Source organism: Ovis canadensis, chromosome 5, assembly GCF_042477335.2.
Source record: "Ovis canadensis isolate MfBH-ARS-UI-01 breed Bighorn chromosome 5, ARS-UI_OviCan_v2, whole genome shotgun sequence".
NCBI classification, from domain to species: Eukaryota; Metazoa; Chordata; class Mammalia; order Artiodactyla; family Bovidae; genus Ovis; species Ovis canadensis.
Window position 1 is genome coordinate 18,770,007 of NC_091249.1, and position 19,789 is coordinate 18,789,795.

General features: G+C 55.0%; 2 protein-coding genes across 7 annotated transcripts in view; one reads left to right on the forward strand and one right to left on the reverse strand.

Annotated features, from left to right (window-relative positions):
* Positions 1-1,155: 1,155 nt before the first annotated feature.
* Positions 1,156-16,981, reverse strand: ARMC6 (armadillo repeat containing 6). 3 transcript variants are annotated; one of them, XR_011256913.1, is made up of 9 exons: positions 16,541-16,962; positions 11,155-11,324; positions 9,791-9,873; positions 6,577-7,150; positions 4,591-4,736; positions 3,500-3,631; positions 3,007-3,144; positions 1,584-1,938; positions 1,156-1,417 (listed from the first exon to the last, which is right to left on the reverse strand). XR_011256913.1 is itself a non-coding variant. In XM_069589024.1 (9 exons), the coding sequence occupies exons 3-9, from the start codon at positions 10,447-10,449 to the stop codon at positions 1,726-1,728; spliced, it is 1,398 nt and encodes a 465-aa protein (XP_069445125.1). In that variant the 5' UTR covers positions 10,450-10,501; positions 11,155-11,324; positions 16,541-16,917; the 3' UTR covers positions 1,156-1,725. The 3 variants fall into 3 exon arrangements, 2 of the variants coding, with proteins under 2 accessions (XP_069445125.1, XP_069445124.1); XM_069589024.1 differs by adding an exon at positions 10,338-10,501 and having other exon boundaries at positions 1,156-1,938; positions 16,541-16,917; XM_069589023.1 differs by having other exon boundaries at positions 1,156-1,938; positions 16,541-16,981.
* The window catches only part of SUGP2 (SURP and G-patch domain containing 2), a 28,398-nt gene continuing 25,085 nt past the window's right edge, over positions 16,477-19,789 (forward strand). Inside the window, exons 1-2 of one of the 4 annotated variants that reach the window (XM_069589020.1) lie at positions 16,477-16,778; positions 18,463-18,591. In XM_069589020.1, the coding sequence (XP_069445121.1) occupies positions 18,474-18,591 (118 nt within the window). In that variant the 5' untranslated portion in view covers positions 16,477-16,778; positions 18,463-18,473. Of the gene's footprint in view, positions 16,900-16,961; positions 17,508-18,462; positions 18,592-19,789 lie in introns of those variants that run through there. The other 3 variants (XM_069589022.1, XM_069589019.1, XM_069589021.1) reach the window with 3 other exon arrangements.

The following is a 19,789-nucleotide window of genomic DNA, read 5'->3' on the forward strand; positions in this document are numbered from 1 at the left end:
GGCTCGCGGGGCCTCCAGGGACGCAAGACTGATCCAAGGTCTCATGGTTGGAGCCTGGAGTGGGTACGGATCATCCCACCCACTGGCTGAGTCCCCACTGAGCAAAGACAGACCTAGGGGGGCTGGGGCAGAGGTTCTCATCAGCCCATGGAGCTGGCAGGGCCCTCCCCATCCGGAGGGTAAGTGGGACCCAGATGACACTCCTCCCGCAACTCCTCCCGCGGGCCAATTTCCACCGGGACCAGGAGCCTCCTGGGAAAGGGCTTGCGCTGACTTCGAGGACTGAATTCAGACCTTTCTCCGCCTAGAGGGGGCAAATAACAAGCAGGGTGGTGGGGACTCAGACGGGTGAAAGGGGCTCCTGCCCTGTGGGCTCGGGTTGTCCGGCATGACGCCAGGAGGCCACCAGGGAGCCTGGGGCGGCCCCGACCTGACTGGAACACAGGGGATGCCCGGAGCTGCCAGGTGACCACACCATGAGCCCAAGGATGAATAAAGAGGAGAGCTGGGGTCTGCCAGGCACCGCTGCCGGGCAACACCTCCAAGACACTTGCAGAGGGTGGGCAATGGGGGCAGCAACAGTGGTGCCCACCTTACGGATGGGGAAACGGGTGCTCAGAGAGGGAAGGCCGGCTGCCCCAGCCAGCCAGCTACCGAGGACCTCGAGACAGTCAGGTTGGGGAGAGCGCAGGGTGATTCTCCTGGGGTGACTCGGGCGCTGAAGTGAGATGACTGGGTGTCTCCCATGTACCCAGCTCTGCACCACCACCCTTTGGAGGGGGCTCTAGCCCCTCCCGTCTCCCCATTTTATGGAGGAGGAAGTCAAGGCTCAGAGAGGTTGTGTCACTAGCTCAAAGCCACAGAGCAGAGTGGGCCAGACACTGAGTGCTCCAGAGCCCCCAGGGCAGTGCACATCCAGGCACAGCGGCGTCGGCACCCGCAGATCCCAAGTCTGACGATGACCCCAGCAGCCCGCCCGTCTAAGAGTGACAGCAAATCATATATCCCAGGCTGTTCTCAAAACCCTTTGCTTTCCTCAGTGAACCCATGACCTCCCCAAACGCGCACCCCTCTCCCCTGTCCTTTGAGGCCACTGGCTGCAGCGTGCCGCCCCCCCTCCGCCACCGCCTCGTGGTGCTATGGAAGAGACCCCTCCACTGTTCAACCAACAGTCTTTTATTACCAGGCTCCACTGGCTGGCCTGGGACACCTGGAGACCAACGAGCCTTGGTCCCTGTCCTCTGGTCAGCACGGCGAGGCACCGGGGCCCAACTTCCAGGTGAGAGACGCGGCAGCAGCGACGAGTGGACCTGCAGGAACAGAAGCAGGATCCCTGCGCTGCTTTGAGATTGGCCAGGACGGTTTCCAGATTTCAGACGGACCTCCAGCCGGAAGCAACGCTGAGGGGGCACTTCTCCTAGCAAACGGCAGTGGGGTGGGGGTGGGGAGACACAGGGCAGATGAAGCCGACGCTCTCAGCCGGCAACTGAGTGGAAGAGCGCGCAGAGGGGCCAGGACCCAAGGGCCACTTTCTGCCGTGCGGGTGCCTCATTAAGACTCCCTTCCCGCTCCCTGGCCTCTACCTGGCACCGGTCAGAAAAGTCCTCTTCTGGACGGGGGAGGAAGCTGGGGGCAGAGTGGCAGGACACGGATAGCTGGCCTGCCCCCAGGCCGTTCCTGAGTCACACGACTCGCCCAGAGTCGCAGCGCGCACTGGGCCTGCGGTCACGGCGCCAGGTCGCCCTTCTGGCCAGTCCACAGCTCCCGGAGCTCGACGTGGCAGCCCAGGTCCCGCAGGGCGGCCTTGGCCACATCCTCACAGTCGCGGTGGGTGGCTCGGGCTCGCGAGATGAGGGCCTCAGCCCCCAGGTCCAGGATGGGCTGTGAGAAGGCTTCGCTGCGGGCCACCAGGTTCCGGATCAGCATGCAGGCCTGTTTCTGGAAAGGAGAGCAGGTCAGTGGCTGGGAGTCAGGGGGTGGGGCCCACTCTGACCTTGGGGTCATCATAACACAACAGGACCGCTGGCAACATGCAGCGGGTGCCTACGCTCTGACTCATCAAGTGAGGCCCACGCCTCCAATTCAGCCTTTCGGCACCCTGGCTGGGCTAATTCCCCCAGCTCCCAGGTGAGGAGACTGAAGCTCAGGGTGGCCGAGTGTTGGGCAGGCGGGGCTGACTCCTCAGGCGTGGGACTCAGTCTCTGAGCAACGTCCTTGGGTGCTGGCAATAGCCTGGCCGGGGGAGGAGGGCAGGGAGACAGAGGGACGCGCAGGGCTGTGCCCAGGGCCCACAGTCAGCACACTGTGGGCTCGTTCAGTTAGCATCCGGGCCCACTGCCTCTGCCGGGCAGCAGTGCTGAGAAGCACCCCAACATGAGAGAGCCGGGGAGAAGCAGGTGAAATGAGGGCCCGCCTGGCCAGGGTGGTCAGGAGTGGGCAAGGTGATGGGCCAGCCGCGGGCACAGCATCCTAGATGAGGGAGCCAAGGCCCCCCGCGGGACTGAGCCTGGTGCATCTCCAGACCAACCAGGGGATCCCTGAGTCAGGATGGTATGAAAGGTGGGAGCGGGAGGAAGGTGGGTTTCTGACAAGGGTGCGCATGGCCCTGTCTATGCTTCAGCCTGACTGACCTCCGAAACAGCAGCCTAAGGTGGAGCCGGGAAGCTTCCGAGCCCCATCTGTGGGTCCACCCAACTCCCCCCGCCCGGCCCATATCCCTCTAGAGAGACTGTTAGGAAAAAGCAAGATCAAAGGCAAGAAGAGCAACGAAACAGGAGAAAGGACAACAGCGGGCAGAGTTCAGCACGTTCTGGAGGCTGGGATGGAGATGCAAGACACTGGGGGCGGAGAAGGAAGGAGGCCCTGGAGGCTTGGGTCACGGTGGGGATGGGCCAGGCCCGAGAGGGCCTGCACCCTCCGCTCTGCCCACCCCCAGGACCTGCTGGCTGGCCTTCGCCCCACCTGCCCACCAGGCTCCTGTCCTCCCCGCCTGTCACCCATGCCTACTTGGACGCCAGCCTCCTGAGGGTGTGCCTTCATGGCCTGCAGCGCGGCCTGGGCCCCACCGCCCTCCACGATGACGCGGCTGTTCGCTGGCTTCCGCAGGGCCAGGACGCACAGGGCTGCACAGCTCTGCTCGCACACCTGCAGGGAGGCCACGGGGACGGCTGAGAGGAGGCAGACGGAACCCCACCCCCGCAACCAGCTCCTCCAGTGAGTGCTCTGCGACCCCACTGGGACAGACCACTGTCCACCTACATGTGTACCGACCAGCAGAAATGGGAACGATACCCGGATGCATCAACCAAGCTCTTAGGGGTGACGGTCTCGCCCCACCCTGGCCCTCACTCACCCCGCCTTCAGCCTCTGGCTTGCTGGCCTCACCCTAGGCCTGGCCTGGCTTCCGGAGAGGGGAAAGGCCATCATGTGGCTACAGGTACTGATCCGACATTCCAGCCATCTGGCCCCGCCTGTGTACCCCCCGCCCTGGGGTGGGTACCTGGGCACTGGCCAGGTGCCGGGTCATGGCGGCCACAATGGACGCGGTCCCGCCGGCGCGGACGATGGCGTCTTTCACATCATCGTTGCCTGCGATGGCCCTCAGAGCACTCAGCACCTGCTTCACCAGCTCCTGGGGAGACAGCAGTGCACAGGTCTCCCCCAGCAGCGCCCGGGCATCAGGTGCTTGGTTGCTGGATGGTGGGGGGTGTGGGGCTGTTTCATGTCTGCTGTCTGAACACACCAGGGACCACTCCGGGGTGTGCAGGCAGCATGGAACAGCAAGCCTATCTATCACTCGCTGTGTAGAGGAGGCGGGGGAGGCTTGGGGAGGTGGGCCCTGTGGTTCTGGCCACCTGCGCCCAGGACAGGCATTTGGATGACTTTGATCAGCCCCTCCAGACACACAGAGGGGTGTGTGGCTCAGGTCGGCACCCAGGGCACAGGGGGCCTCGCTCAAGCGCCACACCCTTCAGCTGCCCCCACCACGCCCACTCTGCCCCTCTCACTCCTGACTGAAAATGCAAAGGTGCCAAAGGACGGTGAGGGAGGGTGGGTGGGTCTGTTTCCCCCTGAGCTTTAGTTCCTTCTCACAGGGCTTGACAAGCGAAAACCGAACTTTGATTCTGGGCTCTGCAGACAGGGCCAGCATGTTCTGATGCAAGCCTGTCTGGCTGACCAGGGCCCAGAGGGGCCGAGTTCACTGGGAGACCCAGAGCCTTTCCCAGATATCGAGAAAAACAACAGACTGAAATTCAGGCGCGGGACTTCCCTGGTGGTCCAGTGGTTAAGAATTCACCTGCCAATGCAGGGGGCGTGGGTTCAATCCCTGGCCTGGGAAGATTTCATGGGCTGAGGAGCAACTAAAGCCGCGCACCACAGCTACTGAGCCGAGTGCCCTAGGGCCTGTGCGCTGCGACGAGGGAAGCCACCGTAATGCGAAGCCCATGCACTGCAGCTCGAGTAACCCCCGCTCACTGCTGCAACTAGAGAAAGCCTGCACACAGCAACGAAGACACACAGCAGCCAAGAATAAATAAGGCAGACTCAGGCAAAGGGACCTCACACCCTGACACAGCTGTGGACGCCTACCTGGTGGTCACTGCAGTCAGCCAGCAGGGCCACCAGGACGCTGAGGCCCCCGAGGTCGACGACCTCCTGGCAGAACTCGTTGCGGACAGCCAGGCGGGACAGGGTGCTGCAGAGCTCGCTCAGGATGCTGGGATTGTCGGGGAACACTGCAGAGAGGGGAGGGGGAACCCCGGGGTGAGGAGCGGAGAACCAGCCCTGGCTCTGAGCCGGCACTCCTGCTAGGAATCCCGAATCCCGCTCCACCAGGGCAGCCTGGCCCCTCTGCCTGGCTGGGTGGCTGCCTGGTGGGGTGGACGAATAAGGCAGGGGGAGAGGAAGGACCACCGGGGGCTGCCCAGGCCTGCGGTGCCCCCTGCTGGCTGTTGGGGAAGACACGGGAATGTGCTTTCCCCTCCGCTGTGCCCCAGATAAATTCCAGAACAACTGATGATCTCGACTAAAAAAAGAAAAACCATAATAGTGCTATAATAAACCATCCGAGACTATTTTTATGATCTTGGGTTGGGAATGACCTTTCTAAGTGCAACAGGACACCTAGAAGCTACAGAAGGACATATGGACAGAGTTGGCCCAGGCAAAAATTAGACACAGATGCTGTAGACAGAGTTCAGAGGCACCAGGCAGGATAGGCCTGACTGAGGGCGATGGTGGGCAGGAGGGTTAGGGAGTCGCCGGCGGAGGGTGGGCACAAAGAGCCGTAGTAACACAGAGCTCAGCGGCGGTCAGTGTATACGGCCCCCTGGCCAGGCCACAGCCCCCAGTGGCTCCATGAACTGTAACTGGGTACGCCGTGGAGATACTCTGGAAATGCGGTGTCATCCACGACCGGCTGACTTTTAAGTATAGCAGACGACCCTCGATGGTCCGGGTGGGCCTCGTCCAATCAGCCGAGGGCCTTAAGAGGGAAACTGAGGTCTCCCTGAAGAGGAAGAAGCTTGCTAGTAGACTATAGTGTTGGCTCCTGCCGAAGCCTCAGCCTGCTACATATGTCTGAAAGCACCACAACCACGTGAGCCAATTTCTTGCCATAGATTTTCCTGTGTGTATATGTATTCATGTATGCCAACACACACGCACACGCCCCCTACTGGTTCTGTCTGTCTGGAGCACTCTCTCTGGTGTGTGTGTCTAAGTCGTGTCCAACTCTTTGCGACTCTGTGGACTGGAGCCCACCAGGCTCCTTTGTCTGAGGGATTCTCCAGGCAAGAATACTGGAGTGGGGTGCCATTTCCTTCTCCACTCACTGATATGAACCCCTGTAAATAAACAAGGAAGATGTAATCCACCCCTCAGAAAAGCAGCTCAACTTTGCAGCCAGTCAGGCCGTTTCCCCCTCTCTGGAGGGGCAGAGGGGAGACTGGGGCAGGCCCCACTCCCCCCAGACAGAGCCAGAGTCGCACACACTGGCCTGGCAACTAAGGCAGAGCCACAGGGCAGGCTGCAAAGGCAAGCTCACTCTCCTGGCACCTTCTGTGCACAGGACTCCAGTCCGGCCTCTTCCAGGGGGTGCAGCGCCCAGGGGCAGGAGTTCTGGTGCCCAAGAGCCCGTGCTGTGGCCTCCTGTGGCTGGCTCATCGGGGTCACCTCGGAATCAGGCACACATCCATGACGAGAAGTGGTGACCAAGTACAAACCAAAGCGCAAGCCTCCCCCTGGGAGCAGCCCCGGTGCCAGCAACACCTCCCCACCTTTGCGGAGCAGCACCCTCCTTTCCCCTTTGAGGAGCCCTCCCACCCCACTCTCAGTCTGTTGTTGGACAGAGTCAAGCGCTTCCCTAAATGGTTCTAGAGCTGAGCACGGGATGTGGTCCAGGCCAGTGATCGCTGGCTTGGAACTCTCCTGGAAAAACTAGGGGTAAGGACAGCATCCTGCTAGGGCTGTCACGTAGGTGGGACCGAAGTGACAGATACGACTGGTGCCTGGAGCCAACCACGCTTGAAGCTGTCCTAAACCCCGACTCTTCACTCTCGCTACATCTGCTCCTACCTTTGGCGGCCTCAATGAGCACCTTTAAGCCTCCATTCTCCTGCACGATCATCTTGGCGTGGTCGTGGGCATGGCCGAAGGGCACACGGATGTCGTCATCAAAGGTCATGACGCGCAGGGCACCACAGGCCTCGCGGACCACGTCGGCACAGTGGCTGTGCCGAGCGATGGCGCCAGTCAGCAGGGGCAGCACGCCAGCCTTCACCAGGCTCTGCCGGTTCCGCTCGTGCTTCAGGCAGGCATGGCGCACACAGCGGATCCCAGAGCAGGTCACGCGGGCCGAGTCAGCATGGTGGGACAGCGTGGCCACGAGCAGCTGCAGGCCCTGGGTGTCCAGGAGGTCGGGCTGGCCATCCGTCAGGGCAGACAGGGCACTGAGGGCCTGGAGGAGGAGGCCCTGGTCGCCCGCTGCGGCCAACTTCCAGGCCTCCAGGAGGATGGAGTAGGCCCCCTTCTCAGCTGCCAGAAAGCGGCAGGCCTTCTCCTGCTTGCACTGCTCGCAAAAGCGGGCAAGGTGTGCGGACACCTCCTGGGGGTGCGAGCGGGCCACAGACTCCTGCAGGTCATCCAGGGCCTAGGGGACAGGGGAGAAACGTCAGGGCCAGCTCCGTCCGAGGAAGGTCACAGTGACCGTGCTGTGCCCTGGTGGGATCCCTCTGCCTGGGATCTGGGCCTCGGTGGAAGTCCTGTGGGGCCAGTTCCAGCTGGGGCCGCTTCCACACCTGTGCTTTTAGGAGCATTGACTGGGCTTGAGAGGCCACAGAGAGAGCGAGAGCGAGACAGAGGCCTTGCTATCTCAGTGTCCCTGACAAGGAGCCACACACACAGAAGTACAGACATGAAACATTCTAGCTCTGGGCGCCAGTGCAGGAAGTCCTCAAGTGAGACCATCCAGCAGGACCATCCAGCTGAGGTTAGTCAACCCAGCAAAATCACCACAAACAATAAAATGGCTATTGTTTGGGGCTGTTAGGCAGCCATAACTAGCTGACACACCCACCAACAGCCAGCTCCCTAAGGAAGGTGAAAGCCACCTCCACCGGTTCTGCCCATATCATATGCCTCCTGCTTGTCTCTCTCCTTCACCCCGCAAGTATTTACTGAGCAACTGCCCAGTGAAACCAGACGGTAAACATGGTTGGTTTACGATGCACAACTCTAAGCCCTTGGGGGAAAAAATCATGATGAGAGACAACAGTCTGAATGGGACAGACAAGTCCACTCAGTGCCCTGACTGTGGCCCTGCCTCAGCTTGAGCCCATGATGAACCCGCGCACTTGGAGCTTAGGCGTTCTTTGCATCCAGCCCTAAGGAGAGTGGGTCTACAGATACCATCAGCCCTGCCATGATAGTCAACAATGCCTGTCAGCCAGTCCTTGCTGAGCTCAAATTTGTGGACTTAACTAAGCATATGTTATGATGAAACTGAATATTAAGAAATTAGTTAAAACCAGGATGTGTGACTTGAATAAACATTTCTTCAAAGATACACATATAAATGGCCAATAAGCACATGAAAAGGCGCTCAACATCACTAATCGCTGCCGCTGCTGCTGCTGCGTCGCTTCAGTCGTGTCCGACTCTGTGCGACCCCACAGACGGCAGCCCATCAGGCTTCCCGGTCCCTGGGATTCTCCAGGCAAGAACACTGGAGTGGGTTGCCATTTCCTTCTCCAATGCATGAAAGTGACAAGTAAAAGGGAGTCGCTCAGTCGTGTCCGACCCTCAGCGACCCCATGGACTGCAGCCTTCCAGGCTCCTTCGTCCAGGGGATTTTCCAGGCAAGAGTACTGGAGTGGGGTGCCATTGCCTTCTCCGCCCACTAATCACTAGGGAAATGCAAATCAAAACCACAGTGAGACACCATCACACCCATGAAGGTGGCTATTGCTACAACAAAGAAACAGAAAATAACAAGAGTTAGCAAGGATGTGGCAAAAACTGGAACCCTGTGTACTGTTCGTGGGAATATGAAATGGTGCAGCTGCTATGGAAAGCAAGTTCAGTGGTTCCTCAAAAAATTAAACCAAGCGATCCAGCAATTCTAGATACACACCCCAAAGAACTGAAAACAGAAGCTCAAAAATATGTTGGCACACCGGTTTTCACAGCAGCATTATTTACAACAGCCAGAAGGCAGAAGCAACCCAAATGCCCATCAGTGAGTGATAAACAAATGTGGTGTTTCCATAAATGGAATATTATTCAGCCACAAAAAGGAAAGAAATTCTGACAAGTAGTACAACACAGATGTACCTTGAGGACATCAAGCTGGGTGAAATAAACCAGTCACAAAAGGACGAATACTGTATAATTTCCCTTAGGTTCACATCCAGGGCTGCCTCCTCCAGCTTCTCTTTTTACTACTACTTTCTTTTGCAGCTAGGTGAGTCACTTTTTCCTCTTTGGATCTCAATTTTCCCATCTGTTAAATGGGGTTGATAACCCCACCCTTGCAGGTATCTTTGGGCTAATGGACTGAGACGACACAAAGCAAGTGCCCTAGTATAGAACTGAATTCACAGATGGTTCTCAATAAACACTAGAACTTTCTGCTGTTTTACCAACAGCTTACCAGTTTGATGGATGACCTTAAGGAAAAGACTGAACCTTTGTGAGCTGTTATTTCCCTTGACTGGGTCACGGTAGAGAGAGGGCAGGCTCTGGGTCTCTCTGTTCACCCATCAGAAAGCCAGGGATGATGTACTTACCTCACACAGGCCAGTTTAAGTGTGGTGAGGAGGGGCTGTAATGTGTCAGTAAACAGTGGATGCTTAATAAGTGACAGCCTATGATTACACTCTCTTTTCTTGGGATTCTTGCCCATTTTACTGAGCAAATTCAGAACTTGGGAGGCCGAGAGAGGTTCCTCCAGGGGGCCCTCCACCCCAAGGCTCCCAACACCAGGACAAACATGAACACTGTCCACCCCTTAGGCCTAGAGGGCTATCCCTTCCCTGTCTACTATGTCAGCTCTAATCCCACAGTGTCACACGTGGGTGGGTGGGCAGAGCTCGGGGGCCCCCACAAGGCCCTCAGACATTGACTCAGGAACCCCAGCTGCACACTCAGGCCTGCCTGTGCTCGCTGGGCTGGCTTGGACCTTCTGAGTCTGTGCCTGCCATCTGGAAACACGGAAAAAGGTGCTCCCGACAGAGTAATGAGGTGACGCAGGATCATACACGTGAGGCTCACGCAGGCTGCCCTCTCCTACCTGTAGGATGTCATGTATGGGATCCTGGGGTCCATCCGCAGAGACTTTTGGGGTCATCTTTACAATGTTGCTCAGATCAACCCCTGTGGGAGGGTGGGGAAGTCAGGAAACAAGAGAGCTGTCAACCCCGCGGGCCTGCAGCAGTCACACCTGGTGTCCCTTCAGCTGGGACCACCCTACTCTGGAGGCCTGGGATCTGCCCAGCTCTCCACCCCACCCCTCCCTGCCTGGGCAGGGCCCAGCAGCCATGCCTGCGTGGGGTGTGGGGTCTCTGCACCTTGGCCCTGCCCAGCCAGCGGGGGCAGAGGAGCAGGGAGGACGCACACCAGTGCTGCGGTGAGGGAGGCACTCTGCCTGGTGGGCTCAGAGGGGCGTGCCGCCTGCGGTCCCCTCCCTGGGGGCTCCCACTGGCCTTCACCCTGGCTGCATCCCACCCTTGCTGGCAGACCCAGAAGAGGCCCCCACTGTGCAAAACACGTTTGGGTGCCCCTCCCATCCCTGTCCAATGTTTAGTCCCTACTCTGTGCCCGGGATGCCAGCTCCTGACCTGGAAGGCTGGATCCCTGGACCTCCTTGCCATCTGGCATCTGACTGGCTTGGCCAATGGGAAGCCGGATCTGAGAGCAGAGGCAGGAGGAGTGGGAGGATAGGGTGTTCATTGCCAGGTTCCTGCCTCTGCCTCTGTCAGGTGACCCCCGTCCCTTGCATGGCCTGTCGTGGGAAGGGGTAGGTCCTGCTGCGGGCAGCACGGTCTCCCAACCCTGCCCACGTGACTGCAAACAGCTCCCTCCTAACCATTCTCCTCCACGGTCTGGCTAGGGCATGCTACCTGTTTTCAGAGGCTGGTGACCAATACCCCTTCTGCCTCCATGAACTCACACTCGGGTGCAGGGGGGACAGGGTGGCAGGTGGCCCTGTTTCTTCGGAGGGAAGTCAAGAAAAGTCTCTTCAAGGAAGCGCCCATTGAAATGAGACCCACGTGGAGAGACCCAGCCCTGTAGATGTCAGGGTGCGGTCCAGGCGAGTGGAGGATAGGCATCAGCGAGGTGGGAGGGGGTGGCCAGCCTGCCCGGGGCACAGTGTAGAGAGAGGACACTGCCCAGGGCAGTCATGCCAGGAAGGATGTGCCCGCGGCAGGACACCGCTCTTTTACACACGAGGCGCCATGGATGGGACTTCCCCGGTGGTCCAGCAGTTAAGACCCCATGCTTTAGACGCAGGGAGCGTGGGTTTGATCCCTGGTCAGGGGACTTGGATCCCATGTGCCAGGTGGTGTGGCAACAAGAAGAAAAAGAGCCGCGGACTGAAGGCGACTCTGAGGCGAAGAGCCAGCCCGGCGCCGAGACCCAGTCGCACCGCCCCACCTTGTGATTCAAACTGCTCCACGGCCTCTCTCACGGCCTCCTCCGGCCCCATCTCAAACTCCTGGATGTTCTCGCGAACAGCTGCGTCAAAGGTCTCCTGGGTGATGCGCTTGGAAGCCATCTTTATCTCCTCCACGTGGGGCCAAGGACACCCAAAAGCTGCTCTCAAGCTGAAAAGGTAGAAGCTGGACTTGTTGAGGGTCAGAGGGCAACGGAGAACCTGGCCACCATCTAGAGAGCACCTTCCAAGAGGCCAGAGCCTGTAACTGTCCTGGAAAAATTCTAACAGCCTGAGTCACAGCAAAGGGTGATATCCCAACAGCCACAGAACGCCTAAAAGTACACAAGAAGGCAGGTAGCTTAGTGTATTTTACCTGAATGGGGCATGTTAATATAACGTATGCCCTTAATGGTAAAAAGTTGCTGTTGTTGTTTAGTTGCTAAGTTGTGTCTCACCCTTTCCAACCCTATGGACTGTAGCCTGCCAGGCTCCTCTGTGCATGGAATTCTTCTGGCAAGAATACTGGAGTGAGTTGCCATTTCCTTCTCCAGGGGATCTCTTGGGCCCAGGGATCGAATCCCCATCTCCTGCATTAGCAGGTTGATTGTTTTACTGCTGAGCCACCAGGGAAGCTCCAGTAGTGAAAAGCAGCAGCAGTAAAATAAAGGTAAAACAGTATCTTAATAATACATGTTGTGGAATTTCCCTGGTGGTCCAGTGGCCAGGACTCTGCACTCTCAGTGCAGGGCGCCCGGTTTTGATCCCTGATCAGGAAACTAGATCCTACATGGTGCAACTAAGAGTTTGCGCGCCACCACTAAAAAGCCCACTTGCCACAATGAAGATCAAAGGTTCCTCCACAGCTGAGACCCAGAGCAGCCAAATACATAAATAGCTAAAAAGTGATAATATGGTATACGTTATGCGATTATAATAACATTATAATATAAAGTTATATTACTCTATTGGAGAAGGAAATGGCAACCCACTCCAGTGTTCTTGCCTGGAGCATCCCAGGGACGGGGGAGCCTGGTGGGCTGCGGTCTATGGGGTCGCACAGAGTCAGACACGACTGAAGCGACTTAGCAGCAGCAGCAGCAGCATACTACTCTATTATACAGTTATGTACTTTATATATAATTATATAATGAAATAATGTTATCATAGCATACCATGGCACTAATAAAATATAAATGAAATTAATAATGATGTTAATTAAAATATTAAATCACACCCATGATTACTTTTTAGACTTTTACTTTTTATTATTTTTTATTACTAATAATAAGTAAATTAGAAGCTAACAGAAATAGTTACCCGTAAGAGGAGGTAGAGGAAAGGGTGGTGAGAGCAGGAATAGAAGCTGGATTATTCTCTCTTAATGTACCTTGCTTTAGAGGGCTGAATTTGGAACTCAGGTAAATGATTTATGTGATTAAGAAAAGCAATATACCAAAATAAAAATAAAAGCAATGCCTAAAAATTAACAGCAAAATGAAACCCATGAACCTAACAGTATGTCTATGTGAATGAGATCATTTCAGGCAATTTTAAAACACAGTGATATGACTGCATATTCTGACTGGGATCTACCCTAAAGATGAAAGTGAGTCGCTCAGTCACGTCTGACTCTTTGCAACCCCATGGACCTGTGGAATGCTCTAGGCCAGAATACTGGAGTGGGTAGCCCTTCCCTTCTCCAGGGGATCTTTCCCAACCCAGGGGTCGAACCTAGGTCTCCCACACTGCAGGCAGATTCTTTTACCAGCTGACCCACAAGGGAAGCCCAAGAATACTGGAATGGGTAGCCTATCCCTTCTCCAGCAGATCTTCCCAACTCAAAAGACAGAACTGCAAAATAAAATCTTCAACAGTTTTCAGTAATCATGTTATTGGAAACCTTATTAGTAATATCATTTGGAAATGATTACAGATATAGTAAATAAGTAATGATGTTTACATCATGAATAATCAGCATAAAAGAAAATAAGATTTTAACAAAATCGGAGAAGTAAAAACTCAGAACTCCTAAATCTGAATTGGAAATATAATATGAACTCATTTTCTCTTAAACAAATAAAGAACCAATTTTCTATTAATATGAACTGAAAATGCCTGGAGAAAGTAATACTACCATGCAGCAGTGAGCACCCTGAACACCAACTGTGGTCTCTACCATTTCCCACCAAAGAAACCAAGGCTCTTGGAGTAAGCGTGGATTCCAGTTTTAGGCAGGAAACAGGCCAGAGGAGCCAGGAGCATCAAGGGAGACCAGAAAGCAAAGAAGCATCTGAAGACCACTGGGGTCATGTCAAAGGACTCAGGAGCCAACCCTCTGGGGCACCTGCTAGCTAAAGATGGGACAAGTGAGCATTAAAAAAAAAAACACAAAAACTTCTGAGCCCACAAGCCACAACGAAGATCCCGTGTGCTGCAATGAAGAGCCCAGGCACCCAAATAAACAAACAAGTATTAAAAAAAAATTTTTTTTAAGGACATTCTCTTATACATTCACAGCAAAACTGAAATTTAACACAAGAGATTTCACACTGACAATGATGCTATTTTCTAACATACAGTACACGATGGACTTTCTTGATTACTGTAATATCGTCTTCTGGAACAATTTTGTTTTTTTTCTGGTCCTGGGTCCATTCCAGAATCACGTGGAAAGCACAGAAACTGTGTTAGGGAGATGGGGGCAAAGACGGCAGTAGGCCAATGGCACAGGCGTGTGCAAATGTGTGCCGTGGGGGGACAAGCCACCCAAGCCCTCACTTGTCTCTGTGCAGGCAGCACAGGGTGTGACTGTTCCACCTGTGTTTGTGCAGAAGCTCAGGGTCACGTGGGGGAGGACAGGCTCCAGGGCAAGAGGGAGCAGTGGGGCTGTTGGTCAATTCTCATGTGTGACACAGGGACAAAGAATCTGCCTCACAGAACGCGGTGAAAATCCAACCACCAATTTCAACAAAGCACCGAGAACAGGATCTGGCACAGAGCTCAACAAACATCACTTAGTCGTTCTTTCCCTCTTTTGCTTAAGAGGTGCTTCGGCCAGTTCCTTAGTGCGTAGGGGATTTTAGGGACTTAAACACCTTGTCTCTCTCCCTTGCAGATCTCCCCCTCTTTATTTCCCAGAACAGGGAGCCTGTTCAACGGTTGCTAAGGATTTCCAAATCAAAGAGGGAAGAAAAGAATAAGAGTTTCTCCAACTTGACGGTCTGTGTGCTGCAATGAAAGATCTTCACAGAGTGAAGATCTTGGTGCTGCAGCTAAGACCCGATGCAGCCAAATAAATAATTTTGGTTTTTTTTAAGATACAAGAACTTCTCAGTGGGGAGCCTGCTCTGGTGAGGGTAAAGGGTCCTGGCCAGCTCTGGGGCTGGGTGCTACTGGGGGGACTCTGCTTCTGGCTCTGCCACCACATGTTGCTTCCACCACTCCGGCCATGCTTCAGACCCAAGTGGGCCAATGACAAGAGGCCACTGGGTCACAGAAAAAGTCATAAAGGGGAATGTCATTGTGTCTACTTTAAGGGTGATGAATCTGAAGCTCAGAGATGCAGCAAGAAACCTGGCCAAGACCCTTTTCTGTCTCATTAACACTTTCCCTCCACCTAGCTCCTCTGTGGAGCTTCCACCTGCTTGTCCAGGGTGCCTCCTCACAGGAGCCTTCCCTGGCTACTCAGACAGAGCCTCTGTACCCTCGGCTCTTCCCAACTCAGGAACCTCTCTCTGCCCAGCCCTGAGATCTCTGGGCTAGGGAGGTCAGTGTCCGGCTCTGGAACCACCACTTACGAGTCCTTCGAGGTCCCCTGGGTCCAGCACAGCCTGTGTGTGGGGCTGGGGGCTGCGAGGAAAGTACAGGGCTGGAGCTCATGAGAAAGATGGTGCCTGGGAATGGTCCTCTGGGAGTCGCCTGGGGAACAGCGCAGGCCGGGAAAGGAGAGAAACAGCATTACCAGCCTTCACGCTGCGTCCAAGGCAGGCTGGGCCCCAGTATTCACTGCAGTGCTATTTACAACCACCAGGACCTGGAAGCAACCTAGATGTCCATCGGCAGTTGAATGGATAAGGAAGTTGTGGCACATAGACACGATAGAAGATTACTCAGCTATAAAAAGGAAAGCATTTGAGCCAGTCCTAACGAAGTGGATGAATCTGGAGCCTATTATACAGAGTGAAGTGAGAAAAAGAAAGACAAATACTGTATATTAACACATATATATGGAATTTAGAAAGATGGTAATGACAATCCCACATGCAGGGAAGCAAAGGAGACACAGATGTAAAGAACAGACTTTTGGACGCCGTGGGAGAAGGTGAGAGTGGGATGATTTGAGAGAACAGCACTGAAACACGTATATTACCATATGTAAAACAGATGACCAGTGCAAGTTTGATGCATGAAGCAGGGCACCCAAAGCCGGTGCTCTGGGACAACCCAGAGGGATGGGGTGGGGAGGGAGGGGGGGTTCAGGATGGGGGACACATGTATACCTGTGGCTGATTCATGTTGATGATGTATGGCAAAAACCATCACAATATTCTAAAGTAATTATCCTCCAATTAAAATAATTTTGTTTTAAAGGCATGCTAAGCTAGCGTGCTGCTATTCATGGGGTCGAAAAGAGTCGGGACACCACTGAGCGACTGGACTGAACTGAACTGAAGGAGAAGGGAGTTACCAAGGCTCCCAACTAACAGCCCGCTTCCCTCTCTAAGCCACCGTTCTGCTTATCAAGAAAACAGTGCCCTGACAAACCAGGGGCCCTGAATGATTAGTCCTCCCCCGCCTGCCACACCCACCCTGGTTCAGGTGGCATCACCTGCTTCCTTCCAGCCCTACCCAGTGCCTCTGTTCTCCAGGAGGCAGCCAGAGGGTGAATGGAAAGCAGAGACCATCTCACTTACTTATTTAAAACCCTCAAGCGGCTTCTCAGCCTTCTCTGAACAAAATCCAGTCTCCTTACCAACACTTGCCTTACCTAGACCTTCTCACCTGTGCCTTCCTGCTTCTTCCTCATTCTTCCCAGCTACCCGAGGGACACCCTTCATAAAGCAGCCCCCGCTCTCCTACTCTCTCTTATTATTTTAACATATCTCAACATGGAGTGAAATGTTTCTTCTATTTACTTGCTTTTACTGCCCTAGCCTCCTCCCCAGTGAAATTTAATCTGCATGAGAGCTGGGGCTCGGTTTATTAAGTACCCCCCACTACCTAGGATGCGGCCAGGCATGCCGCAGGCACTCAGTACAGTGAAAAACGAATAAATGAAAAGAAAACGACAGACAGAAGTGTGGGCAATTTTGTCCACGGACGGCTTCCGTAAGTCTATCATTTACCCAAAGCCAAGTCCTCGAGGGGCGCGCCCCCGTCACTAACCCGAGCCCGCGGCGTGCGCTCCTGGCTCCTCGCGCGAGGGGGCTCGGCGGCCGCCGCCCCTCACCCGGTCTTCGGGGCCACGTGGGGAAAGGGTGCGGTTCGCGGCGGTCTCGGGCTGCACCGCCCCTGGTCCCTCTCGGCCGCCGTACGTGCGCAGGCGCTCTGGCGAGGCCGCGCCTCGGCCTCCGTCAGCCCTGTGAACCGCTCCCGGGGTGACCAAGAGTGACCGCGAGTACAGGTAGAGCTGCGAGAGCCAACAGCTTGCGGCGACGGCGTCTCTGTCGCCTTTTTCGGGTCGCTTCCCGTCGCCGCCGGTCCAGGGAGAGAAACTTTTTGCCTCGAGAGTGTCCGCTCTGAAGGTTGGGCAGTGCGCCTGCGCGAGGGGCTGTGGCGGCGCCGCCTGCGCCTGCGCCCTGAGGCCCGGCCGCGGCCTGCGCCTGCGCGGCGCGGCGCTGCGGAGACCGTTGGCTTATTTGCATGTCCCCGCCTCGCGCGGTGGCGGCGGCGGCTGAGGAGCCTGAGGCGGTGGCGGGGGCGGCTCCGCGCGCGGTGGGCTGGGGGTGAGGCCCGGGCCCAGGCGTTGTCGGCGGGTGGGCCCGGGGGTGGGGGGGTTTGGGCTCGATCCCGGGAACCCCGGGTCCCCACGATGGCGCAGCGGGCTCGGCCCTTGGACTGCGCGGCGGACGCATCGCGGCCGGGTCGGCCCGGGGGGCGATCTGCGGCCTTCGAGGCCCGACGCCCCCTCTTCTTCGACCTTAAAGGCCGGGAGGAGGCGGGCCGCGCCTGAATGGGTTCATTCGTTCGTTCATTCATTCAGCCTGAGCTGGGAGCGGCCCCTCTGGTGGGGTGATAACGGCGGCGGGGCGCCGACTCCGCCTCTTTAGACTATTTTTTTAACTGGTTCGGTCCCCACAGCAACCCCTACCAAGAGCTGCCGGTTTAGATGCGGAAGCGGAGGCACGGAGAGGTTAGATCACTTGAATTGATCCTGGCCACCTGGCTGGGACACCCTGCCCTTGTATAGCAGAGAACAAGGGGGCCAGGGAAAAGGCCTGAAGGATAGGGAAAGGGGGTAATGGTTATAAGAAATGACTGTCGGGCAGGGGCAGGCTTGGGTTTTGAGGTTGGAGGTTTCTAGATGGAAGGAATATCTTGCTGGGTAAGGACACCACCTCTGGATTTCTCAATATTGCTTCTCAGCCTTTCTCTAATCAGTCTTCAGGGCTTTGTCCCCACAACCAGTGCCCTGTTTGCCAGCTTCCAGCCCAGGCTGGTTGACCTTGGATGGGTCACGTAGCCTGAACCTCCCTATTGCACTTTTGTGTCCTTTCATTCATAATAGGCCCCACTTGCTTATTGGGTTGTTGCAAGAAGTGTTGTGGGAGTCCCTCCCCTTCAACAGGAGCTGGCACAGAGTCAGCTCTGCCAGTACGTCGTTGGCACTAGTCAGGGATTCCCCCCTCACTTGCTGGGACGCCTCTGTCAGGGGAAGTTAGCTCTCAGAGCCTCTTCGCCATGTCTGTGAACTAGGAAAATAGAAATGGGGAAAATCGTGTCTTTCCTAAACATTATTTGTAAAGGTTTATGCTCCTGTTACCTGTGTTGCTTCATACAGTCTTTTAGCAGCCCCAGGAGACAGAGTCACTTTTATAGCACTTCTTTTAAGGAATTCTGAGAAAATGGCCTCAGAGAAGCAAAATAGATTGTCCAGGATCAACAGCATTGTCTTACTCCTTACTCAACGCACACCTGTGAGGTTATGTGGGCAGAGCTCCCCTTAAAATAAACCAGCCTTCTTCTGAAGTGCCATACCAGATTATGGATTACTGCTTGGTTACTCTGAGGATTAAGTGGAATAGATCAGGCTTTGTGAGCATTAGTTGTCATTCTTAGTGTCTTTTTCCCCCCTTTTCTCATTACAGGTCAGAGAAACATGGCAGCAAGGAGAATTGCACAGGAGACTTTTGATGCTGTATTGCAGGAAAAAGCTAACCGATATATGGACCCCAGTGGTGAGGCTGTAGGTGAAACTCTTCAGTTTAAAGCTCAAGGTAAATTAAAGTGTGTGGTTTTGGGGGGAGTGAGGCAGGTGGATGGAGCGTGTATTTAGAATTGGGGCCCAACCTGCAACTCCTTAGATTCTACCTTCTTAAGTGGAGATAAAATTTTCTCTTGGTCCACCTGTTAAATCATTATGTAGAAGGATGTATTGTCATTATCCAGAGCTTCTCCCCAGGCATCCTGCCCCACCTAAAGAAGGGTTCTTGAATAAATTGCCTGACTCTATGCCCACTATCACTACCCAGGTTTGAGCTCTTATCAGGTCTTACCTGGATCATTGCAGTAATCTCCTCCAGAAATGTCTTTCAGTTTCTGGCTTCATTCCCTCAAATCTTCTCTCCCCACAGATCTGTTAATGCTCACTTTGCAGGACCAAGGCCAAGCTTAGGCTTTTGGGGCTCCCTATTTTGGTTTTACATCCTCAGACAAGTACAGGAGCAGCCAAGTAACTGGTATGCAAGGCAGGAGGGCCTTGGAGCCTTGTGGAGCTGCTGAATGTAGGCCCTGCCTGAAAACATTCCTTTTGCATCATGTTTTGAAGTTTTGAAGCATCATGTCAGCAGAATAAGAAATGGTCCTAGTGTAGATGGCAGGACAACTTGGAGGTCCCACCCCACAGTGCGTGAGGCTCCTAGCTCTCATCCTCTGCCTTAGGATCACTGATACTCTGTGCCTGTTTGTGTGGTGCATCCCTCCTCTCAGCTCTGTGTGATTAACTCCCTCAGTCAGTAAGACCTGGTCCACAGATGTCTTCCCGCAGGAGGCCCTAGTAGGCCCTAGTAGGAGATTGATCTTACACTGTGTACTTGACCCCCTGCCATGGGCTGGCCTCCTTTGGGCCTGTACTGTTTGCTGCTGCACCAGCCCTTGAGCCAGCCTTGGTGTAGACAAGGCTTCCTCGGTGTTGGCTGGATGAGTCTAAGTGCTTGGGGTGGGGATAACTTATTTTGTGCTTTGGACCCAGAGAAACTGAGGCTTAGAAACTGTCTCCAAAGTCTGAGTTTTCAAAAATTGTATAAGCAGCAGACAAAACCTTTCCTGTTACTAAAGATTGGAAGGATTAAGTAGTTAAGAACAGAATGTCGCGACTTCCCTGGCCATCCAGTGGTAAGACTCCACACTCCTAAGGCAGGGTTTGATCCCTGGTTGGGGAACTGAGATCCCACATGCCACACTGCGGGGCCAAAA

Excerpts from the sequence above, each read along its gene's own strand:
- ARMC6 (XM_069589023.1), bottom strand. The coding sequence starts at position 11,275 with ATGGCTTCCAAGCGCATCACCCAGGAGACCTTTGACGCAGCTGTTCGC. Across the intron at positions 9,874-11,154 it reads GGAGCAGTTTGAATCACAAG|GGGTTGATCTGAGCAACATT; the intron begins GTGGGGCGGTGC and ends ACCCTCCCACAG. Across the intron at positions 1,939-3,006 it reads CTCAGGAGGCTGGCGTCCAA|AAACAGGCCTGCATGCTGAT; the intron begins GTAGGCATGGGT and ends TCTCCTTTCCAG.